The sequence below is a fragment of the Conger conger genome, chromosome 7 (assembly GCF_963514075.1).
Source record: "Conger conger chromosome 7, fConCon1.1, whole genome shotgun sequence".
In the NCBI taxonomy this organism is placed as follows: Eukaryota; Metazoa; Chordata; class Actinopteri; order Anguilliformes; family Congridae; genus Conger; species Conger conger.
The window spans coordinates 52864416-52881954 of NC_083766.1; the positions used below are offsets into that span (position 1 = coordinate 52864416).

Genomic DNA, 17539 nt, shown 5'->3' on the forward strand with positions numbered 1-17539 from the left:
GTGTAGTCCTCTCTCACGGTGTGACGGAAACGTTGCTGCGTTAATGTGGCCAGACAGACAGACCTCACGGACAAACAGCAGAGGACAGGATTCCATGGTAACGTGGCAGAGTGTAGTCCTCTCTCACGGTGTGACGGAAACGTTGCTGCGTTAATGTGGCCAGACAGACAGACCTCACGGACAGACAGCAGAGGACAGGATTCCATGGTAAAGTGGCAGAGTGTAGTCCTCTCTCACGGTGTGACGGAAACGTTGCTGCATTAATGCGGCCAGACAGACAGACCTCACGGACAGACAGCAGAGGACAGGACATGGGGAGGACCGGAGACGACAGAGGCAGCAAGCGGAGACGCCACACACAGAGGAGCTGGGTTTCTCAGGAAGGCAGAGGGTGTGTGTGTGTGTGTGTGTGCATGTGTAGGACCTGCAGTGTGTGTGTGTGTGTGTGTGTGTGCATGCATAGGGGCTACAGTGTGTATGTGTATGTGTGTGTGTGTGTGTGTGCATGTGTAGGGCCCGAGTGTGTGTGTGTGAGTGTGTGCATGCATAGGGGCTACAGTGTGTATGTGCATGTGTGTGTGTGTGTGTGAGTGTGTCTGTGAGTGTGTGTGTGTGTAGGGCCTGCAGTGTGTGTGTGTGTGTGTGTGTGTGCATGTTTGTGTGTGTGTGTGTGTGTGTGTGTGTCTGTGAGTGTGTGTGTGTGAGTGTGTCTGTGTGTGTGTAGGGCCTGCAGTGTGTGTGTGTGTGTGTGTGCATGTATGTGTGTGTATGTGTGTGTGTGTGTGTGTGTGTGTGTGTGTGTGTGTGTGTGTGTGTGTGTGTGTGTGTGTGTCGGGCCTACAGTATAACCCTCAGTAGTCTGGTGAGATGTGTGGTGTCAGTGGTGACTCGTTCCTCCAGAGCGGTGAGCTGCAGGTTTAGGCGCGGGACCCACAGTGGGGCACAGAGCGGCCCGCGCCTGGCGCTCAGACTTACTCAGACGCCGGCACACGGCCGTGCAGTACTCCTCCGAGTCGAAATTGTTGCGGTTGCCGGCGCAGCCCCCGTACAGGAAGCGCACGCACCTCCTCTGGCTGGTGTGGAAGTGCCAGCGCGGCATGGAGGCGCGGCAGGGCCCCGTCTCGGCCGGCAGAGAGCACACCGCTGCCGGGGTGACAGCAGTTAGAGCGCGCCGCTACAGGGGGCAGCATAGAGCGCAGCAGCCATGCTCGGTCAACTGCAGCTTACCGACCCCAACGTCCAGCCAACACCAAGGGTAAACAACCACCTGCTCCTGGAGACCATCCTGTAGGTCAGCAATCATCAAATCTGGTCTCAAATCCATATTGAGCCCTGGTTTTCTTTCCTCCCAGGTAATTAGCTGAGCAATTAGTGCTAACGATTGGCCAGACTGTTTTCCCACCTGACTCCCAGGTAAAGGGAGGCTGGAAAGCCAGCTGTTCTCGGACCTCGAGGGCCGTGATTTCATGATTGCTACCTGTAGGTTCGCATTTCGACCCTACTTTGGGACGCCTGGCTCTACTAATTAGCAGCTCAACCAGACCTCTAGCTGTTGAATGAGGTGTGCTTTGTTAGGGTCGGAGTGAAAACCAACAAGATGGGAGATTTCTAGGAACAAGGTTGGTTACCACTGATCTACATACTGTTCGAAACAAACAAGGAAAACCCAGATAAAAGACTGTCGACGTCCTCCCCAGTGATTTGATCCAATCAACTGGATTTGCTAATTAGCACAATTCTTCAGCCAGGAGGTAGAACTAATTGTTGAAATCAGCTGGCTGAGTTCATCGGTGGAAGAAACACAGGGCAGGACTTCTACTTTTGTCTCCTGGACTTATCCACCACTAGTTCTAAACCGGGAGTGTCAGACTCCAGCCCTGGGCGGGGCCACTGTGCCTTCTGGTTTTTGGTGTGCTTTAGCACAACTCATCGATTAAGCTATTGATTGGCTAGTCCCTACACACCTTGCCTCCAAACCTCAAATCAGCTGCTGAAAGGAAACCATAGAAACTGGCAGACACTGCAGCCCCCCCCCAGGACTGAAGCCGAACACCGCTGGTCTAAACATCGCCTTAAATGAGGGCACCAGAGAACAATATAGAGATATCGATTTTGAAAGCTGAATTTCATCATACAAATGTCGAAAGCGAAGTAAAAATAAATTAATTATGGGACGGAGCATACCAGAGCTGAGATAAGACAGCACTGGAAGTGAAATGTAAAATCTGCAAAGGGAATCCCAGAGAGCTTGAATGTTGGTTTTGGCATTCAGACTAACCTCAAGCTATGAGCCATTGAAGACAACAATGAATAAAGACCGTAGTTTGCCATTTCAGCGACTCAAGAGTGGGGTTGAGGTAGGGCTGGGTGATATATCACAACAAAATAAAGGCAATGACTGTTACGCCTTATTTATACTTTGTTGCGTGACCTTTTTGACCATGTTCGTGTTGTGTGACAAAAATTGTGTCACAGGATGTTTTGCGATTATACTTCGGCGAAGGTCTGTGATGAGGGTTGTGCTGTCTCTATGGTAACAAGATGCCAAACAGCTGATGTTTAAAATGTTTTAAAACACAGCAGAACCTGGCGTAGCCTCACCATGCATTTCAGTGTTCCATCTGGCTGTCCAATCAACACTGTGCAACAAAGTACGTCCGTCAGGGACAAAATTCTACAGGTGCACCTATCGTGCAACTCTTTTTCCATCAGAAATATGTCATTTTTGGCATACGACACTTGTAACAAGGGCCGTGTGACGAAGCATAAACCGGGCTTTTTTGCCTTCAGTAATTATTGTGTATGGCCCAGCCCTGGGTTGAGGAGACGCGTTGGTGCTTCACAGACGAAGGATATCTGTGAGTACTGACCTGTGACTTCCTGCAGGGTCCTGTCCTCCTCGGGCATGTCCTGGGCACGGCTCTTGGTCTTCTCCTCTTCCTCATCGTCGTCGTCATCATCGTCGTCATCCTGCTCCACCATGTCTCTGTCCTCGAACTCGTACTCCTCGTAGTCCACGTCTTCCTCCTCCTCATCCTCCTCCTCCTGCTGCTCGTCTATGGTGTCGGGTTTTGGGGTGGGCAGGTTCTCGACGGGGGGCTCTCTGAGGGGGAGGGAGCAGAGGTGTTAAGTCCAGGGGTCAGGAAGTAAAAGTCTTAGCTAGCCGATTTCGCTAACTAGTTATGTAACATAACATAATAACAGGCCATTCAGCCTGGCAATGCTCGCCTTTTCTGAGCACAAAAGTGTACCTACTGCTTAATATGCCTAAAAATAGTATCTAGCACCTACCGTATCAAGCCTGGTCTTGAAAACCCCCCCACTGTTTCAGCCTCCACTACTTGTTAGTTCTACCTCCTGACTGAAGAATCATGTTAATTAGCAAATCCAGGGTTTTGTGATTGGACAAAACCCTCTTACTTTCTGGACCTGGATTTCACACCCCACGTCAGGGTGCGGCCTGTCAAAAAGCAGTGTGCGGAGCTTCTACGGGCCACTCACATCTCCTCCACCGTCTCATCCTCCTCTTCCTCGTCTTGGTCCAGGTCGGTCACTTCCTGCTCCTGGTCCTCCTCTTCGTCCTGGTCCTCCTCCTCCTGGGAGGGCTGGGGCCGGGGCTCGGGCTCGTCCAGGCGGGACGGGGGGCAGCACACGTACTCGGTGCCATGGAAACGGTCCACGCCGCACGGCAGCAGCATTCCGTAACTGTGCAGCACCATGCTGCCTTTGGCACAGGCCTGAGAGAGAGGGAGAGAGAGAGAGAGAGGGGGGAGAGAGGAGACAGAGAGAGAAAGAGAGGGAGGGAGAGAGAGGAGACAGAGAGAGAGAAAGAGAGGGAGGGAGAGAGAGGGAGAGAGGGGGAGAGAAAGAGAGTAAGCAAGAGGGGAGGGGGACAGAAGGAGAGAGGGAGAGGGGGGAGAGAGAAAGAGAGTGGGAGAGCAGGGGACAGAGAGGGAGGGAGAATGGAGAGAAAGATAGAGTGGGACAAGAGCGAGCAGAGGGACAAAGATGGGGTGAGAGAGAGGAAGAGAGAGTAGAGGGACAAAGATCGAGCGAGCGAGGGAGGGAGAAGAGAGAGCGAGAGGGAGAGGGGGAGAGAGAGCGAGAGAGAGAGAGCGAGAGAGATCAAGAGAGCAAGGGGAGGGAGAACAAGTGAGAGCAAGAGAGAGAAAGGGAGATGATAACTGTCAATCCCAGCCATAGGGAGAGATTTACTCCACGCATCATCCACAGATGAGCTCGGAGTGGCTCATTTCATTGACCCGAACCCCTCCCGAGAGCTTTATTAGCCTTAAGTGCTACATACGCTTAAGCTAAGACATATTTACAGAACAAAGCCATTACAATTTAAACGCATCAAGCCCACTCCGGGCAATACGCCGCTCTGCCAGTCGCACCGTGAGCGGGCTCCGTCCGCTACGTGATACGAATCGCTCTCTCACTGGCGCTTCCTGCCAGTCCCTACTTCAGCGTTTTTGACCTTATATTACATTACTTTCCTAATCCCCTGGGCCTGTGGAGTTCTTAAACCTGGTTAAGGTGAGGAGGGAGACAGGCAGAGCTGCTTGTACGAGCGGGCTGGTTTAATCGGCGGAAAGCCCAGACGGGGGGGGGGGGGGGGGGTTGGGTTAGGCGAGGCTACCTGCCGCGTTTCGCCCGGGGCGTACACAACCGGTTAAGGCTTTGGGATTAATCCGCTAATCTGATTAGAGGGGAGATTTGAGGGAGCTCGGTCTGAGAACCGTGGATTCAGACCGGGCGAGGTTCACCCGTGACCCCGGTTTTGGTTTCCACCTTAAAGAGAAGCAGCGACCTGTTTGGAGAGCAGCAGCCAGGTGCCGTGGGCGGACTGCGTAATCGGACGCTTTAATCGATCGCCCGCGTGCTGAGTAACGGCAAAAACCTGCACGCTCTGCACTTCTCCAAGGGCGACGGCGAACACCGCCAGAACAGACCTTGACGTTTTAATTGAGGCCCCAATAGTCATTTCAAATGTCGGACAAAATGATATTCATCTGAATGGAGAATTCACTGTATTGGAGGGGTGGGGAAAAGGGCTTGTATGCTGATCAACACAAAAAGAGAATGTATGTGTGCATATGAATGTATTTAATAACGCGTTCTCATATTTATTATGCAGACATTGCGCATAAGTTCAGCAATGCAAATTGAGTAAAAAAAAAAAAAAAATTATATTCTGTTCCTTTCCATGTATTTATGTGGAACATTTAAATTTGTTAGTTTATTTGACAAGGTCACTGCACTTTAATAACATTTATGTAAATGTTTAGAGTTTAGTCAGGGAGGCTCATTTTCATCTGTAGACCTTGGGCTGCGTGTCATTGGATTGTGGGAGGAGACGGGAGTCCCCAGGGGAAACCCACGTGAACACGGGAAGAACACGCAAACTCCACAAAGAGAGGGTCAGGCCAGCCAGGACTCGAACCCATTCTTGCGGAGCAACAGTGCTAACCACAGCATAATGTAGTACATTTGAGGAACTGAGAACTGAGCTTGTAACCTAAAGGTTGTAGGTTTGATTCCCAGGTAGGACAATACCTTTGAGCAAGGTAATTCACTTGAAGTGTTTCAGTATATATCCAGCTATATAAGTGGGCACTATGTTATAAAAAAGGCAGATAAATTCTGAATATTTTGTGCCTTGGTCTTCATGAACTAATCTAAAACTGTGAAACTAGGTGTATTGATCAAAAATACACAGGAAACTAGATACTGTATGAAAGACCTGCACACTGGCAACCAAATGGAAAAATATCTAAGAGAAACTACAGCAGAATTGCAGCTTATTCAAGGCGATCGTAAATGTTTTAGTCACAGACCTTCATCAGCAATAAAAAAATGCAAACATGGTACGCTGTTCTGCATACGAATGCCGAGAATGTTATGAATGTAGCACTTGTAATGTACAGTGAGAGTGTATGACAGTTGTAATCATTCCCAGAATTCCTGTTACCTCCTTGGCCACTCCATGCCACTGCTGGTGGCTGTCACAGCTGCCCTTGCGCTCCTTGTGGAAGAACTTGCACTTCTCCGGAACCAGCAGCACGTCACTCACGAACTCGCCCACTGCAACCACACACACACACACACACACACGTCAGACCCACAGCCAAGGCCGACGCCCCTCCCGCCTCTCCCAGCCAATCGCGGCTCGTCCCTTCTCAGGGACACAGAGGGTAACAGGGGGCAGAGCGATGGCAGGCGGGAGACAGGAAGCGATAAAAACCACGTACGGTGTTTAGAGCCTGATTCAAACGGGATGACGGACAGGTTGGCCTGGCGGATTTAAGGCTCCGTGGGTGTGCGTGTGTGTGAGAGAGAGAAAGGCACTGTGTGTGTGTGTGTGGGGGGGGGTCATGCTTTAATGGCACCCTGGAGGGGAAAGGGTGGAGGAGTGAGTGGTGGTGGGTGGGAAGAGATAGAAAGCGATTGCGAGAGAAGAGCACACAGATAAAGAGATAATGGATAGAGGAAGCGGAATCAGAGGCGGCTTTCCAGCGGCTTGGCCTGCGGCCAGAGAGGGAGAGAGAGAGAGAGAGAGGGAGAGAGAGAGTGGGAAAGGGAGAGGGAGAGAGAGAGGAGAGAATGGAGAGGAAAAGAGGAAGGGGAAGTGTTTAGGAAAATGAGGGAGCCTCACACACAGGAAGGTTCTGGAAATAACCAGGCACACACAGCTGCTTCTCAAACCCACGCAGGAGGCCCGCAGTTCTGCGACAGAGATACCATAGCGCCTCTATTCGGCCGGGCGAGGGGGGGGATGTCACGGCTGGGGGAGGGAGCCGCTTCATCCCACTCCAGTCAACACAGGAAATGAACCGGAATTCAATTCACAAATTGAAAAAGAAAAACGTCACCAGGATTTGTCCAATTAAGGCGATGCATTGATTTCCCAAATGGACTGAGAATGGGACGGGAGTTGGCCGGGGCTCCGCCGGATGCCCTTTTTCAGACGGCCCGTTTCGTTCTGAAACGCGGGCGCTCTGCGAAACGAGACGCCACGCAGCGAGCCAGCCGCCCATCTGCGAGCACGCCGGAGCGCTTTAATCAAACCTTCCCCCGTCCCTTCCAGCCCTGCAGATGGAAACACCTGCAGTTTTAAATACTGACGAGCATATGGCAGGAGCAGTAAAAACATGCCTCCGTTCAGGAATCGTTAAATAAAACCTTAAAGGGAGGCACCACAGGTGAATAGGACATCTTTTCTGAGCCAAAACAGCTGGTGATATACGGAGGCTTTTTAAAATATAGTTTGTAATTTCTATTTTATGTGGAAAAATAGCAACACAAACCCCCCTCATTTTCTGCCATATACATAGGGATTTATTTAGTGGTTCATCAATAAAACAAAATATTGAAAAATCCTTCAGTAAAAATCCCCAGCTAGAGTCATTCATCACATCGAAACAGAAAAATGAAGAATGATCTCATCACATCGAAACAGAAAAAGACTTAAATGAGGGACTGAAACATGCTAAATAGCCAGCGGACACCTTAGGCCTTACGGGGCCAGGGTCGGACAGCAGTGCTCCGAGCCCCCCGGCCTCTCACCACTGCAGTGATAGAGAGGCAGTCTGGAACTGGCCCAGAGTCAGCCACTGAACACGCCCACACAGGGCTTCAGCCACTGAGCAGGGAGGCAGAGCGGTGGGGGTCGGGGTAGGGATGGGGGACAGCAGGACAGAGCACCGGGTGAGGACTTCTGGGAGGTCTTGAGTGAGGTCACACAAAACTGCAATCAGTGAATGATGCAGGTGACAAAAATCATCAGCCAGCAAGAATTAACTTTTTTTTTTTATGTCAGACCCTCAAAGTTTCCACCCCCGCCCTTCCAACAGCACGACCTCTCCCCACCTCTGAGTCCCCCACCCACAACCCACGCAGTCACCTGCCTGCACCGGGACATAATCTCCCAAAATAATCCCAACCGCCTGACTTAAACCTGATGCTGAGGTCACGGAATCCGCCTGGGCAGACTGGAGAGTGAGGAAAGGTCAGTAATCTGCTGCTGACTGTGGGCCGACACTGACCCAGGACCAGCCAACCGCACCCTAACCCCACCCCAGTGCTGGAGGGGATCATCTCCCATCACTCTGCCTCTGAGAGAGCATGTTCACACCAGACCTGGAGGGCCTGAGGCCACTGACCTGAGAAGAGACTCCAGCCACTGTTACAACTGAAACACACGCTTACAGTCACTCATACACACACACACACACACACACACACACACACACACACACAGTCTCACTCTCACACACACACAAACACTCTCACTCACTCACACACACACACACACAGTCTCACACACACACACGGTATCTCTCAAACATACACGGTCTCACTCACACACACACACACACGCACACACACACACACAAACACTCTCACTCACTCTCACTCACTCTCACTCACACACACACACACACACATGCTGTCTTGACAGCACAAACACATGCAAATCCACTCAAACACATGCAAATACGTACGGGCACATTCACACATACTACAGTCTACAGCTAAAGTAATTTAACCATACTGAGCTTTGTGCATCTTTAAGCAGAAAAGACTGTAATGTTTATGGTTGAAAGGTTTATTCTTTAATTACGTCTGAAGACTAAGAACACTCGCAGCGGAGGTGAGACTTCTACTCTGATAGTTCTCTGATGCAACTACCTGAAACATCACTGACAGAAAGCCCAGAGGGTCCCCTCGCCATGCAAATGAGACGTGAGCAAGTCTTTCTGCCGTTCTGTCATCATCGCCATCGTGCGGGGGGGGCTGTTAAATATTCATCAGCCTTCAGGGTCCACTCACAAGACGTCCAAGAGCACGCGGGCTCCGTTCGGACTTCAGTGCACATCGCTTCTGGAGAACAGAACCACCCCAACCCCTCCCCCAGGCCCACACCCCCGCTGCCAGTAGACACCCCCTCCCTCTGTTTCCCTTCCAGGCCCAATTTGTGCAAACCGGAGCCACAAATTAAAGTGCTATCTTATCTCCGCCTCCAATGCTACAGAGCTGGAATACAGGAGCATGCAGGTCACATGATAATGAGCAGTGCACTGCAAAAAAACTTCTGTTTTAACAAGTGTTTTAGTCTTATAATGAGACTTAAAATCCTTTTCTCTCAAGTAGAAAATATTAGCGTGTTTTAAACATTTATTGCCCCATTTTCTTGACACAAGCTTGAAAATGACATACCCAAAATAAAATGGTTACTACTTTTGAACCCTTTTGACTACAAAGTTACACAAGCTCAAACACAGTGGAAGTGCTTCTCACTAAACATATGTACTGTTTTTGAGTAGATACAGATTTATGTGGCTTTGTAAAATTTGAAACTATAATGCATTTGGTTCGTTGGACCCTTGAAAAGGACACTGGCATTATCTTGATTTGTGTCGTCTGTGGATTTCCAAAATGCAGAGAAGGTGAGGTCCCCCATGCTTGGTTTGTTACCCACATGTGACAATGTTTAGTTGTCACTAAAGCAATGGCATCTTAAAATAGGTTATAGATAAACGGTTTATCCTCCTACTATAGTGATTGAGCACCATGAAAAAAGGAATTAATGAAAAACCCACACCGGCCCAGTTATTTAATTTTATTAAAGGTAGTTAATTTATTTTATTAAAGTTATTGTTTGCTTGACAAGTGAAATATTCTTACGCCACTGGCAAATCTTGAACTTAAGACTCAAACCTTCTCGTCTCATTGAGAATATTTTTGTCTTACATAGCAAGAAAGCAAGAGAAATAAGAATTTAAGCCTAAATATAATCCTAAAATTCTGGCTGAGATGTACTTATTTTGGTAACACTTTACAATAAGGTTACATGAATTTGGCATGACCTAAGGTAGTTGTTAACTGACTAGCGAAAAGTTAGCTTTGTGTATTTACATCAATAATTCATGTTAACAGCTACATTAGTTAATGGCAATTCATAATACTTTTAAGTTTATCATATGGTTTGCTAATATTTATAAATATTCATGTAACTAATACATTAGTTAGTAGTTCAGAAAAACATGAACTACTTCATTTCATGCTTTATTAATGCATTTGCACATCAATTAATTCATGCTAACAACTACATTATTTAATGCCTTTTCATATACCTTATTGTAAATTGCGACCCTTATCTTCGGTTTTCGTAGTGTGTCGCTGTGGGTCTGCCTTATTCAGCAGGAGTGCTACTGCTTCCCGGTCCTTGGATCCATGTACAGTCCTATTCAATCACCCTCTATCCTGAGGCCTTCAGGCCGTTAGCCGTTAGCATCGTGTGGCACGTTGGCTCGGTTTCTGGGAAGGTAGCAGGGAAATCCAAGGCACACGCCTACTGTTTGAGAAGGCACACACGCGGATTACGAATCAGTCCAGGTGTGTGCCTACATAACCAATAGGCGTGGCCCTCGGATCGAGCCCTTCCTTCCCGCAAACTGAGTCAACCTGCCACAGAATGTTAGCCTGCTTTGCGCACATCTCACTTCTCTGTTGTGATGAGCTTTCTTTCCCGGTTTCTCTCTTCCTTAGGTGTATGCTGCCTTTCCCCCGCGTCGTCCTCTACACCCTGTCCATGTTAATCCTCCCCGGACTCTTCCGTCCTGTCAGGGTCTCACTTTCACCCTTTCTCTCGCTGCCGCGTCAGCAGGGCCAATCCACTCACCTGGATTAGACTGCCACCTCAGCAGCAAGGCCTGCCTCTGCCGTCTCCTCTTAGCCCTGACCTCCAGATGCCACGGCACGTGCAAGAGCACGCTTACTGACAGGGTTCACATGCGCACGCACACATGCATGTGAGTGAACACGCGCACATGGACACACACACGACACACTCCCACGTTGGTCATTCAGATACTTATTTTAGCTGAGCAGTGTGTGTGTATGTGTGTGTATGACTGTCAACCATGTGTGTGTGTGTGTGTGTGTGTGTGTGTGTGTTTGTATGTATGTGTGCGTGACTATTTGTGTGAGCAAACAAGTGTGTGTCTGTGTGTACTTGTGTACATGTGTTTGTGTGTGTGTCTGACTGTGTGACTGTGTGTGTGAGAGAGAGAGTGTGCGTGTGTATTAATGCGTGTGTGACTGTGTGTATGTGTGTGCGCGCGTATGAGTGTGCGTATGTGTGTGTGTGACTGTTTGTGCTTGCTTGCATGCATGCATGTGTGTGTGTGTGTTTGTGTGTACGCAGAGACAAAGCTCGGCTTTGGCCTGACAATGAGGAGACCTCTGGGAGCATCCGGCAGTCAGAGAGCCTGGGGATTTAGCCCTTTAAACAGGGAGATAATTCCAGCCGCACTGAGCGCGCTCAGCTACAGGGGCACACAGGGGCATGGGGGGAAGGGGGGGGGAACTCATCTGAGCCCAGCTCCCAGGGAGCAACAATAAACGCAGCCAAGCCCCAGAAGCAAGTCTCTCAAAACTGAGGCCATTTTTCAAAAAACAATAACGAGCGATACAGAGAGTAGATAAAATGAAGGAGGTTGTTCGGAGAGGGAGAGGGGGAGAGAGGGAGCAAGTGGAAGAGAGAGGCAGAGAGGGGGGGAGAGATAGCAAGAGGGAGAAAGAGACGGAGAGAGGGAGGAGAGACGGCAAGTGGAAGAGAGAGACAGGGAGGGGGAGAGAGGAAGGGAGACAGAGAGAGGGAGAGGGTGAGAGAGAGAGGGAGGGAGGCAGAGAGACAGAGCAAGGAGGAGGGAGAGTGAGACAGGGAGAGAGAGAGAGAGAGAGAGACAGAGACAGATGAAAGGGCGTAACAAAGCAAAGTACGGAAAAGGATGGGTAGCCATGGTAATGAGAGCAGGATGTTCTAACGGACGCCCGGACAGACGTACAAAAAAGCCCACAGAAACAAAGGGACCCGCCGGAGTGAAGGCCCCCCCTCCCTCCAGGAGTGCGTTTCATCCGCCGCTCCGTTACCGCTGGATCCCGTCCGCATGCGCCACTCGCGCCCGCAAATAAATAAATAAATAAAATAAAATAAAAAGCTCTTTTCTGTTCTGCAGGCTCCCGGAGCCTCTGACTGTCAGCCCATTTCACAGCTCGCTGGGGCCACTAATGGCTTTCCACGTCCCGCAAAGCGCCACACTCCGTCACGAGAGTGGAGAGAGGGAGAGGAGGAGGAGAGGGAGGGAGGGAGAGGAGAAGGAGAGGGAGGGAGGGAGGGAGGGAGAGGAGGAGGAGAGGGAGGGAGGGAGGGAGAGGAGGAGGAGGGAGGGAGGGAGAGGAGGATGAGAAGGAGGGAGGGAGAGAAGGAGGAGAGGGAGAGAGGAGAGGAGGAGAGGGAGGGAGGGAGGTCGAGGCGACGGAGGAGACCAGAGAGGTCTTGGAGGAGGTGGTGCAGGGAGGCTTAGGAGGGAGGAGAGGTTTCCGCAGGACCGGAGGAAAAAACAATGGATTGGAGGGCTGGAGTGGAGGGGGGGCGGGCAGAGCCAGGAAGAGCAGAGGAAGGCAGGGTCAGGAAGGGGAAGGGGAAGGGGCCTCGGCCCACCGGTCTTTTGGCGGTCGGCCGGAGAACAATCTTAGCAAAGATGGCCGCCGAACACCACATTCTCCAAAATAAAGGGACAGTGGAGGTACATTGTTGTTCTTCGAGAATCAAATTTCCCAAATGTACCCTGAGAGTACAGTAATGTTCTCTTTGGGTACAAAGGAGTGCTTTTTCCAAGCGAAAAAGGTACAAATTAATTACATATTGCTGCCTAGAGGTACAATTTTATGCACCTATAGGGTACCGCCCAAGCAACAGCATTTGTACCTCGATAGGCACTTTTAGTACCTTTATTTCAGAGAGTGCAGCTCCAGAGAGGAAAAGCAGACTAGAGAGGGGGCAGAGGGGGTCATGGTGTGGGGCAGGACGACCGCGCTGAGCTAGCCCTCTTCTCAGACCAAGCCCGGTGTGCCTGCTTTAGACCAGGGGTGTCAAACCCATTCCATCGTGGGCCGAGTGTACGCCGGTTTTGTTCCAACCAAACTCAAACACCAGCTGACTTCACTTAGTTCAAGCCTTCAACCTGGTCGAGCCAAGTCAAGTCAGTTTGAATTGTGTATCGCTTTTTTACAGATTGTCACAAAGACGCTTTACAAGGTAACAGAAAACAGCAAACACCACACCTGAACTTGCCAAATAGCAAGTACATGAGGTAAAAAAAAACTCAACTGGTGCAATGCATAGCTGGAACAAAAACCTGCATACATTCGGCTCTCGGTGGACTGAGTTTGACACCCCGTTAAGAGCCCCTCTCTGGTCTGTGTTTAACGGCACAATGCTGAGTTTAACTTCCCACAAGGAAGCTATTCCACAGCACGTTAGCCTCAGTCTAGCACGAATCAGCGAAATTTGTGACTCAGCAGTGGGATTCCTCAATACCTATCTCCTATATTACCTCGAATGCTGTGCCAAGTTATACAAGCAATATCTCTCACAGCAAGAGAACCTGCAGGTCTCATTTCTGTGTGAAGTGAGGTGGATGATGTCACAAAGCCTTGGGCCCAACTGCCATTTTTTAAATTTGAGCCTCCAATCAGAAGGCCGGATCTTACCCAGACACTTGTAAGGAACCACAATGTGGGCGTGTCCCTTGCACTGCTTCTTGTCCTTTTTGCACCAGTTCTCGATCTTGACCGGCTGGTTGGCTTCCACCACGTTTGTGATCTGCAGCTCAGCGTATATCTGCCACAAAGACAAAGAGGAGGGAGGGGGAAGAATTCAGGGGAAGATTTTCCAGGAGCCTCCAACAATCCATTTTTCACAGTCTGCAGACATTTTTGGCCCAGCTAGGACACACTGTATCACAGAGGCACTGTAGTGTGTCTTTGTGGAGCTTGAATAACGAGGCAGAGCAAAAAAAAAAAAAAAAAAAAAAAAAGCCGCCAATTGGAAAAATGTTTTCTTGATGATGGATGGTGGTATTAGCAATTACATGCTCAGAGATGGAAAGATTATATAATTAAAGGACCAAGATACGCAAGAGAGAAAATTGAGAGAAAAAGAAAGGGACAGAGAGATGACAAAAGGTCAGAACTCATAAGTCCCAGAGCCGCGGTACAAGGCGGAGACAGGCAAATCTCTATCCAAAGCTCTTTAGTGCTTAGATCAGTGAGCTGGCCTTGCTGTAGCCAGACCTCAATACCATTCTACATAATCCACTAATCAAATTCCTGCCATCAGAAACCTGCTGCAGCAAAGCCTTGCTCTGCTAGAGGAGTACAGTCAGAACTGGGCCCTGGCTATGTGTGTCTGAGTGTTTTTGTGTGTTTATACATGTGTGTATGCGTGTGTTTCTCTGTGTGAATATTTATATAGACAGAGGAGGGGAAAAGAGAAAGAATAGGTCAAATAAACGTGAATTTAAGGGACTGAAAAACAGTGAAATATGAGACATTATGTACTTGTTCAGGAGAATGACTACCAAAGACTTGGACTAGACTTCTTTCAACTTACAATTATTGCCACTTTCACGGGTAATTTGAGCTTATAATGCAGAAACCATTTTGACATTATACATAAATTTTATTTTTTATATCTCATATTTATATCTCATTTTACAATATAAGCAAAAACTACCTGTGAAATTGGCAGAAATTGTATTACATGAAATATATTATTTATACACCGTATACATTTTATTAAAAACATTTTTACTATGCACTTATTTGGTAAGAAAAGCATATCCACACACTTCGACCAAAAGGGTTGGCATTTTATCCGTTATGCTGAACTTCTTGTGTAACACTCATTAATGTCCCCCATGAAGTTGGCGGTGCGTTAGAGTATCACCTCCTGGCAGTACTGAAGCAAAGCCTCCTTGGTTCCCACGCAGCTCTTGGCTCCAGAGGGGTCGGGCTCCCAGCGGCCGGTGCGGATGTTGACGTGCATGTTGAGCTTCCCGCAGAACATGGCCACCTGTGGCTCTGCCACGGCGAAACCGGTGCCAGAGTTGGCCGCCAAGGCCTGTATGGAGAAAAGGAGACGTCAATCAATACAGCCAGTCCGACTGCTTTATTGGCCCGGGCAACCAAAGTCGTTCTGCGCAACGCTGCGGTCACAGCAACTTCACCTTCGCACTCTCTTGAAGGAGAAAGTAGCCGTTGACCACGCGCACTCTGTAAATTATTGGTGCCAAGCCTTTGCAAAGAAAAACAAACCCCAGGTCACCAGTGGAAAAATGTGAAACGTCTCTGACCAAAAGTGCTTTCGGTCAGGTGCCTCGCCAACGGCTAGTTTTAACCTGTGAATGATTATAAGTTATTGTATTTGCTCTTCCTGTGTTTGTCCAGGGTGGTTTCCAGTCTACAGCCTTGAGACTTGGGGACTTCCTGAGCCAAACCAAGGTTGAAGGCCACTCCAATCAACGACCGACAATAGCTGAATAAGGACAAATAACTGCTTGCACACAAACTTGGCCCTGAGACAAGGGTACTTCCAAGGAAGTCCGATCACTGACGCAAGGAACTCGACACAGAGAACCAACCACCCAAAAGACCCTTTAAGACAGCAGTGGAGTATGAATCAGGCTCTCTGGTCTTGCACAACAACATTAAGCAATGTAGTAAACACGCTGGTAAACACCAAATAGCCGTAGCCGGGACTTAAATGTCTTTGTAAATAAGGATTACTGCCACTGGAGCTGGGGTTTATTGATGAGAGCGAGCACTCTGCTACAGCACTGAATGTACCTGTCTGAGAAGAGAACAGATACATTCAGCGCATCACTATCTCCCTTTAATACCTTTTACCATCTGGACTGGAGATGGGAGGGAGGGAGAGGGAGAGAAAGAGAGAGAGAAAGGGAGAGGGAGAGAGAGAGAGAGAGAGGGAGAGGGAGAAAGAGAGAGAGGGAGAGGGAGAAAGAGAGAGAGGGAGAGGGAGAGAGAGAAAGAGAGAGAAAGGGAGAGAGAGGGAGAGAGAGGGAGAGAGAGAGAGGGAGAGAGAGGGAGAGAGAGAGAGATGACATGGAGCGACTGTTGGGTCAGTGTCTGTGGTGCGGATAATCCAGATAACACCGGGGGAGGATGAAGAGAGAAAAATCGATGTGCCAGCTTGTGGGTCCAGGTCGCAATTGGGCCCTCTAGCCTTTTCTGATGGTCGTATCCTCTCTTTCTTTCCCTCAATTCTTGTCTGTCTCTCCGCCACTCCACTATTATGCCATCCCCCTCCCCCCCACTCAATCCCTGAGTGGCCGCACCCTATTTAACAGACAAAAGCCAGTTATACTGAGTGTGTTTCTCCCCACAGGCATAAACAGAGCAGGGGACACAAGCAGGGAAGGCAGCTGCTACACGCACGCACGTACTAGTATGCACACACACCCACTTGCACAAACACACACACACAAACAAGCATGCACATGTGAACACACACACACCCACACACACACACACACATACACACAAACATGCGCACACATGTGCGCACGCTCTCACACACACACACACACAAACATACACATACGTGTGCGCACACACACACACACACACACACACACACACACACACACTAAAGGCAGATGCCATACAGAAGAGGACATACACCTTTTGCCACCATACTGTCATAATGGCCAGATAGCCACCTATGCTAAAAAGTACATATTTTCAATATCTCACAGATCGGGGTTTGGGCCTGTCCTGCCCCTCTGGGAGTGAATGAGGAACCTGACCTTCTGTCCTGTGACTCCCATTTTAGGATGTATTCTGTGAAAGGTTCACTTCCTCTTTTGCTCTGACACACAGCGCATTACATCTCGCGTCCAATTCCGCCGGGAGACACGTCCCGGGCACGCACTAACTCGACTGACAGGAGACATTCACGGTCAGTTAGCCAAAAGGCCTGCCTGCTCTGCTGAATGCCACAGTTATTATCAACTAAGAACTGACAGGGTCAGTAGTCCGTAGAATTTGAAAAACGCCCATCAGCCATGCTGAGCCGACCTCTGAGAAATAAAACTGTTGCCTCCATTTCCTTTTCCAGGTCACTAAAGCGGACAATAACAGTCTGAAAATCTCCAGTTGACTCCAAGATGGTTGCACCCTACAACATGAGCTTCTATTTGTGATTTGATGCTCTTTGCATTGTATATATCTGTAAACACAGTATATTCCTTGCACTTGTCAACACTCTACACTAGATAATTATTCATAAAATGTTGATTGATGATGCTAATCACCAATCATGGGACCTGTTATTATTCATTCTAAGACAGATGACAGGGATGTCCGAATCGGAAGTCATTTTAATCAATATAAATTCAAGCACAGCAAGAGAGGTGTTTTGTTTAATTGTGCACTACAACATGAAAAAGGAAATGTAGTACAGCAGAAGCAGAAAGTTTGGGGGTTTTCAAGACCAGGCTTGATACGGTGCCGTGCTGGGTACCCTCTAGTTTGTATGTAAATGGACGCTTGCTCATGTTTAATGGCGAGCATTGTAGGGCTGAATGGCCTTTACTCATTATTATGCTGCTTTGTGAACCAGAAACCATGTAATAGCTAGCGACGTGATATTAGCCACGCAGTGAAC

The 17539-nt window shown here is 48.9% G+C and overlaps 1 protein-coding gene across 5 annotated transcripts in view; it reads right to left on the reverse strand.

Moving 5' to 3' along the window:
- LOC133132270 (amyloid beta precursor like protein 2-like) overlaps positions 1 to 17539 on the reverse strand; it is a 58969-nt gene that overhangs the window by 18726 nt on the left and 22704 nt on the right. For 4 of the 5 annotated variants that reach the window (XM_061247606.1, XM_061247604.1, XM_061247605.1 and 1 more), the window contains exons 2-7: positions 14801 to 14974; positions 13564 to 13693; positions 5975 to 6087; positions 3502 to 3737; positions 2871 to 3103; positions 976 to 1143 (exon numbers count right to left, since the gene is read on the reverse strand). In XM_061247606.1, the coding sequence (XP_061103590.1) occupies positions 976 to 1143; positions 2871 to 3103; positions 3502 to 3737; positions 5975 to 6087; positions 13564 to 13693; positions 14801 to 14974 (1054 nt within the window). The remainder of the gene's footprint in view (positions 1 to 975; positions 1144 to 2870; positions 3104 to 3501; positions 3738 to 5974; positions 6088 to 13563; positions 13694 to 14800; positions 14975 to 17539) is intronic. The other variant, XM_061247607.1, reaches the window with a different exon arrangement.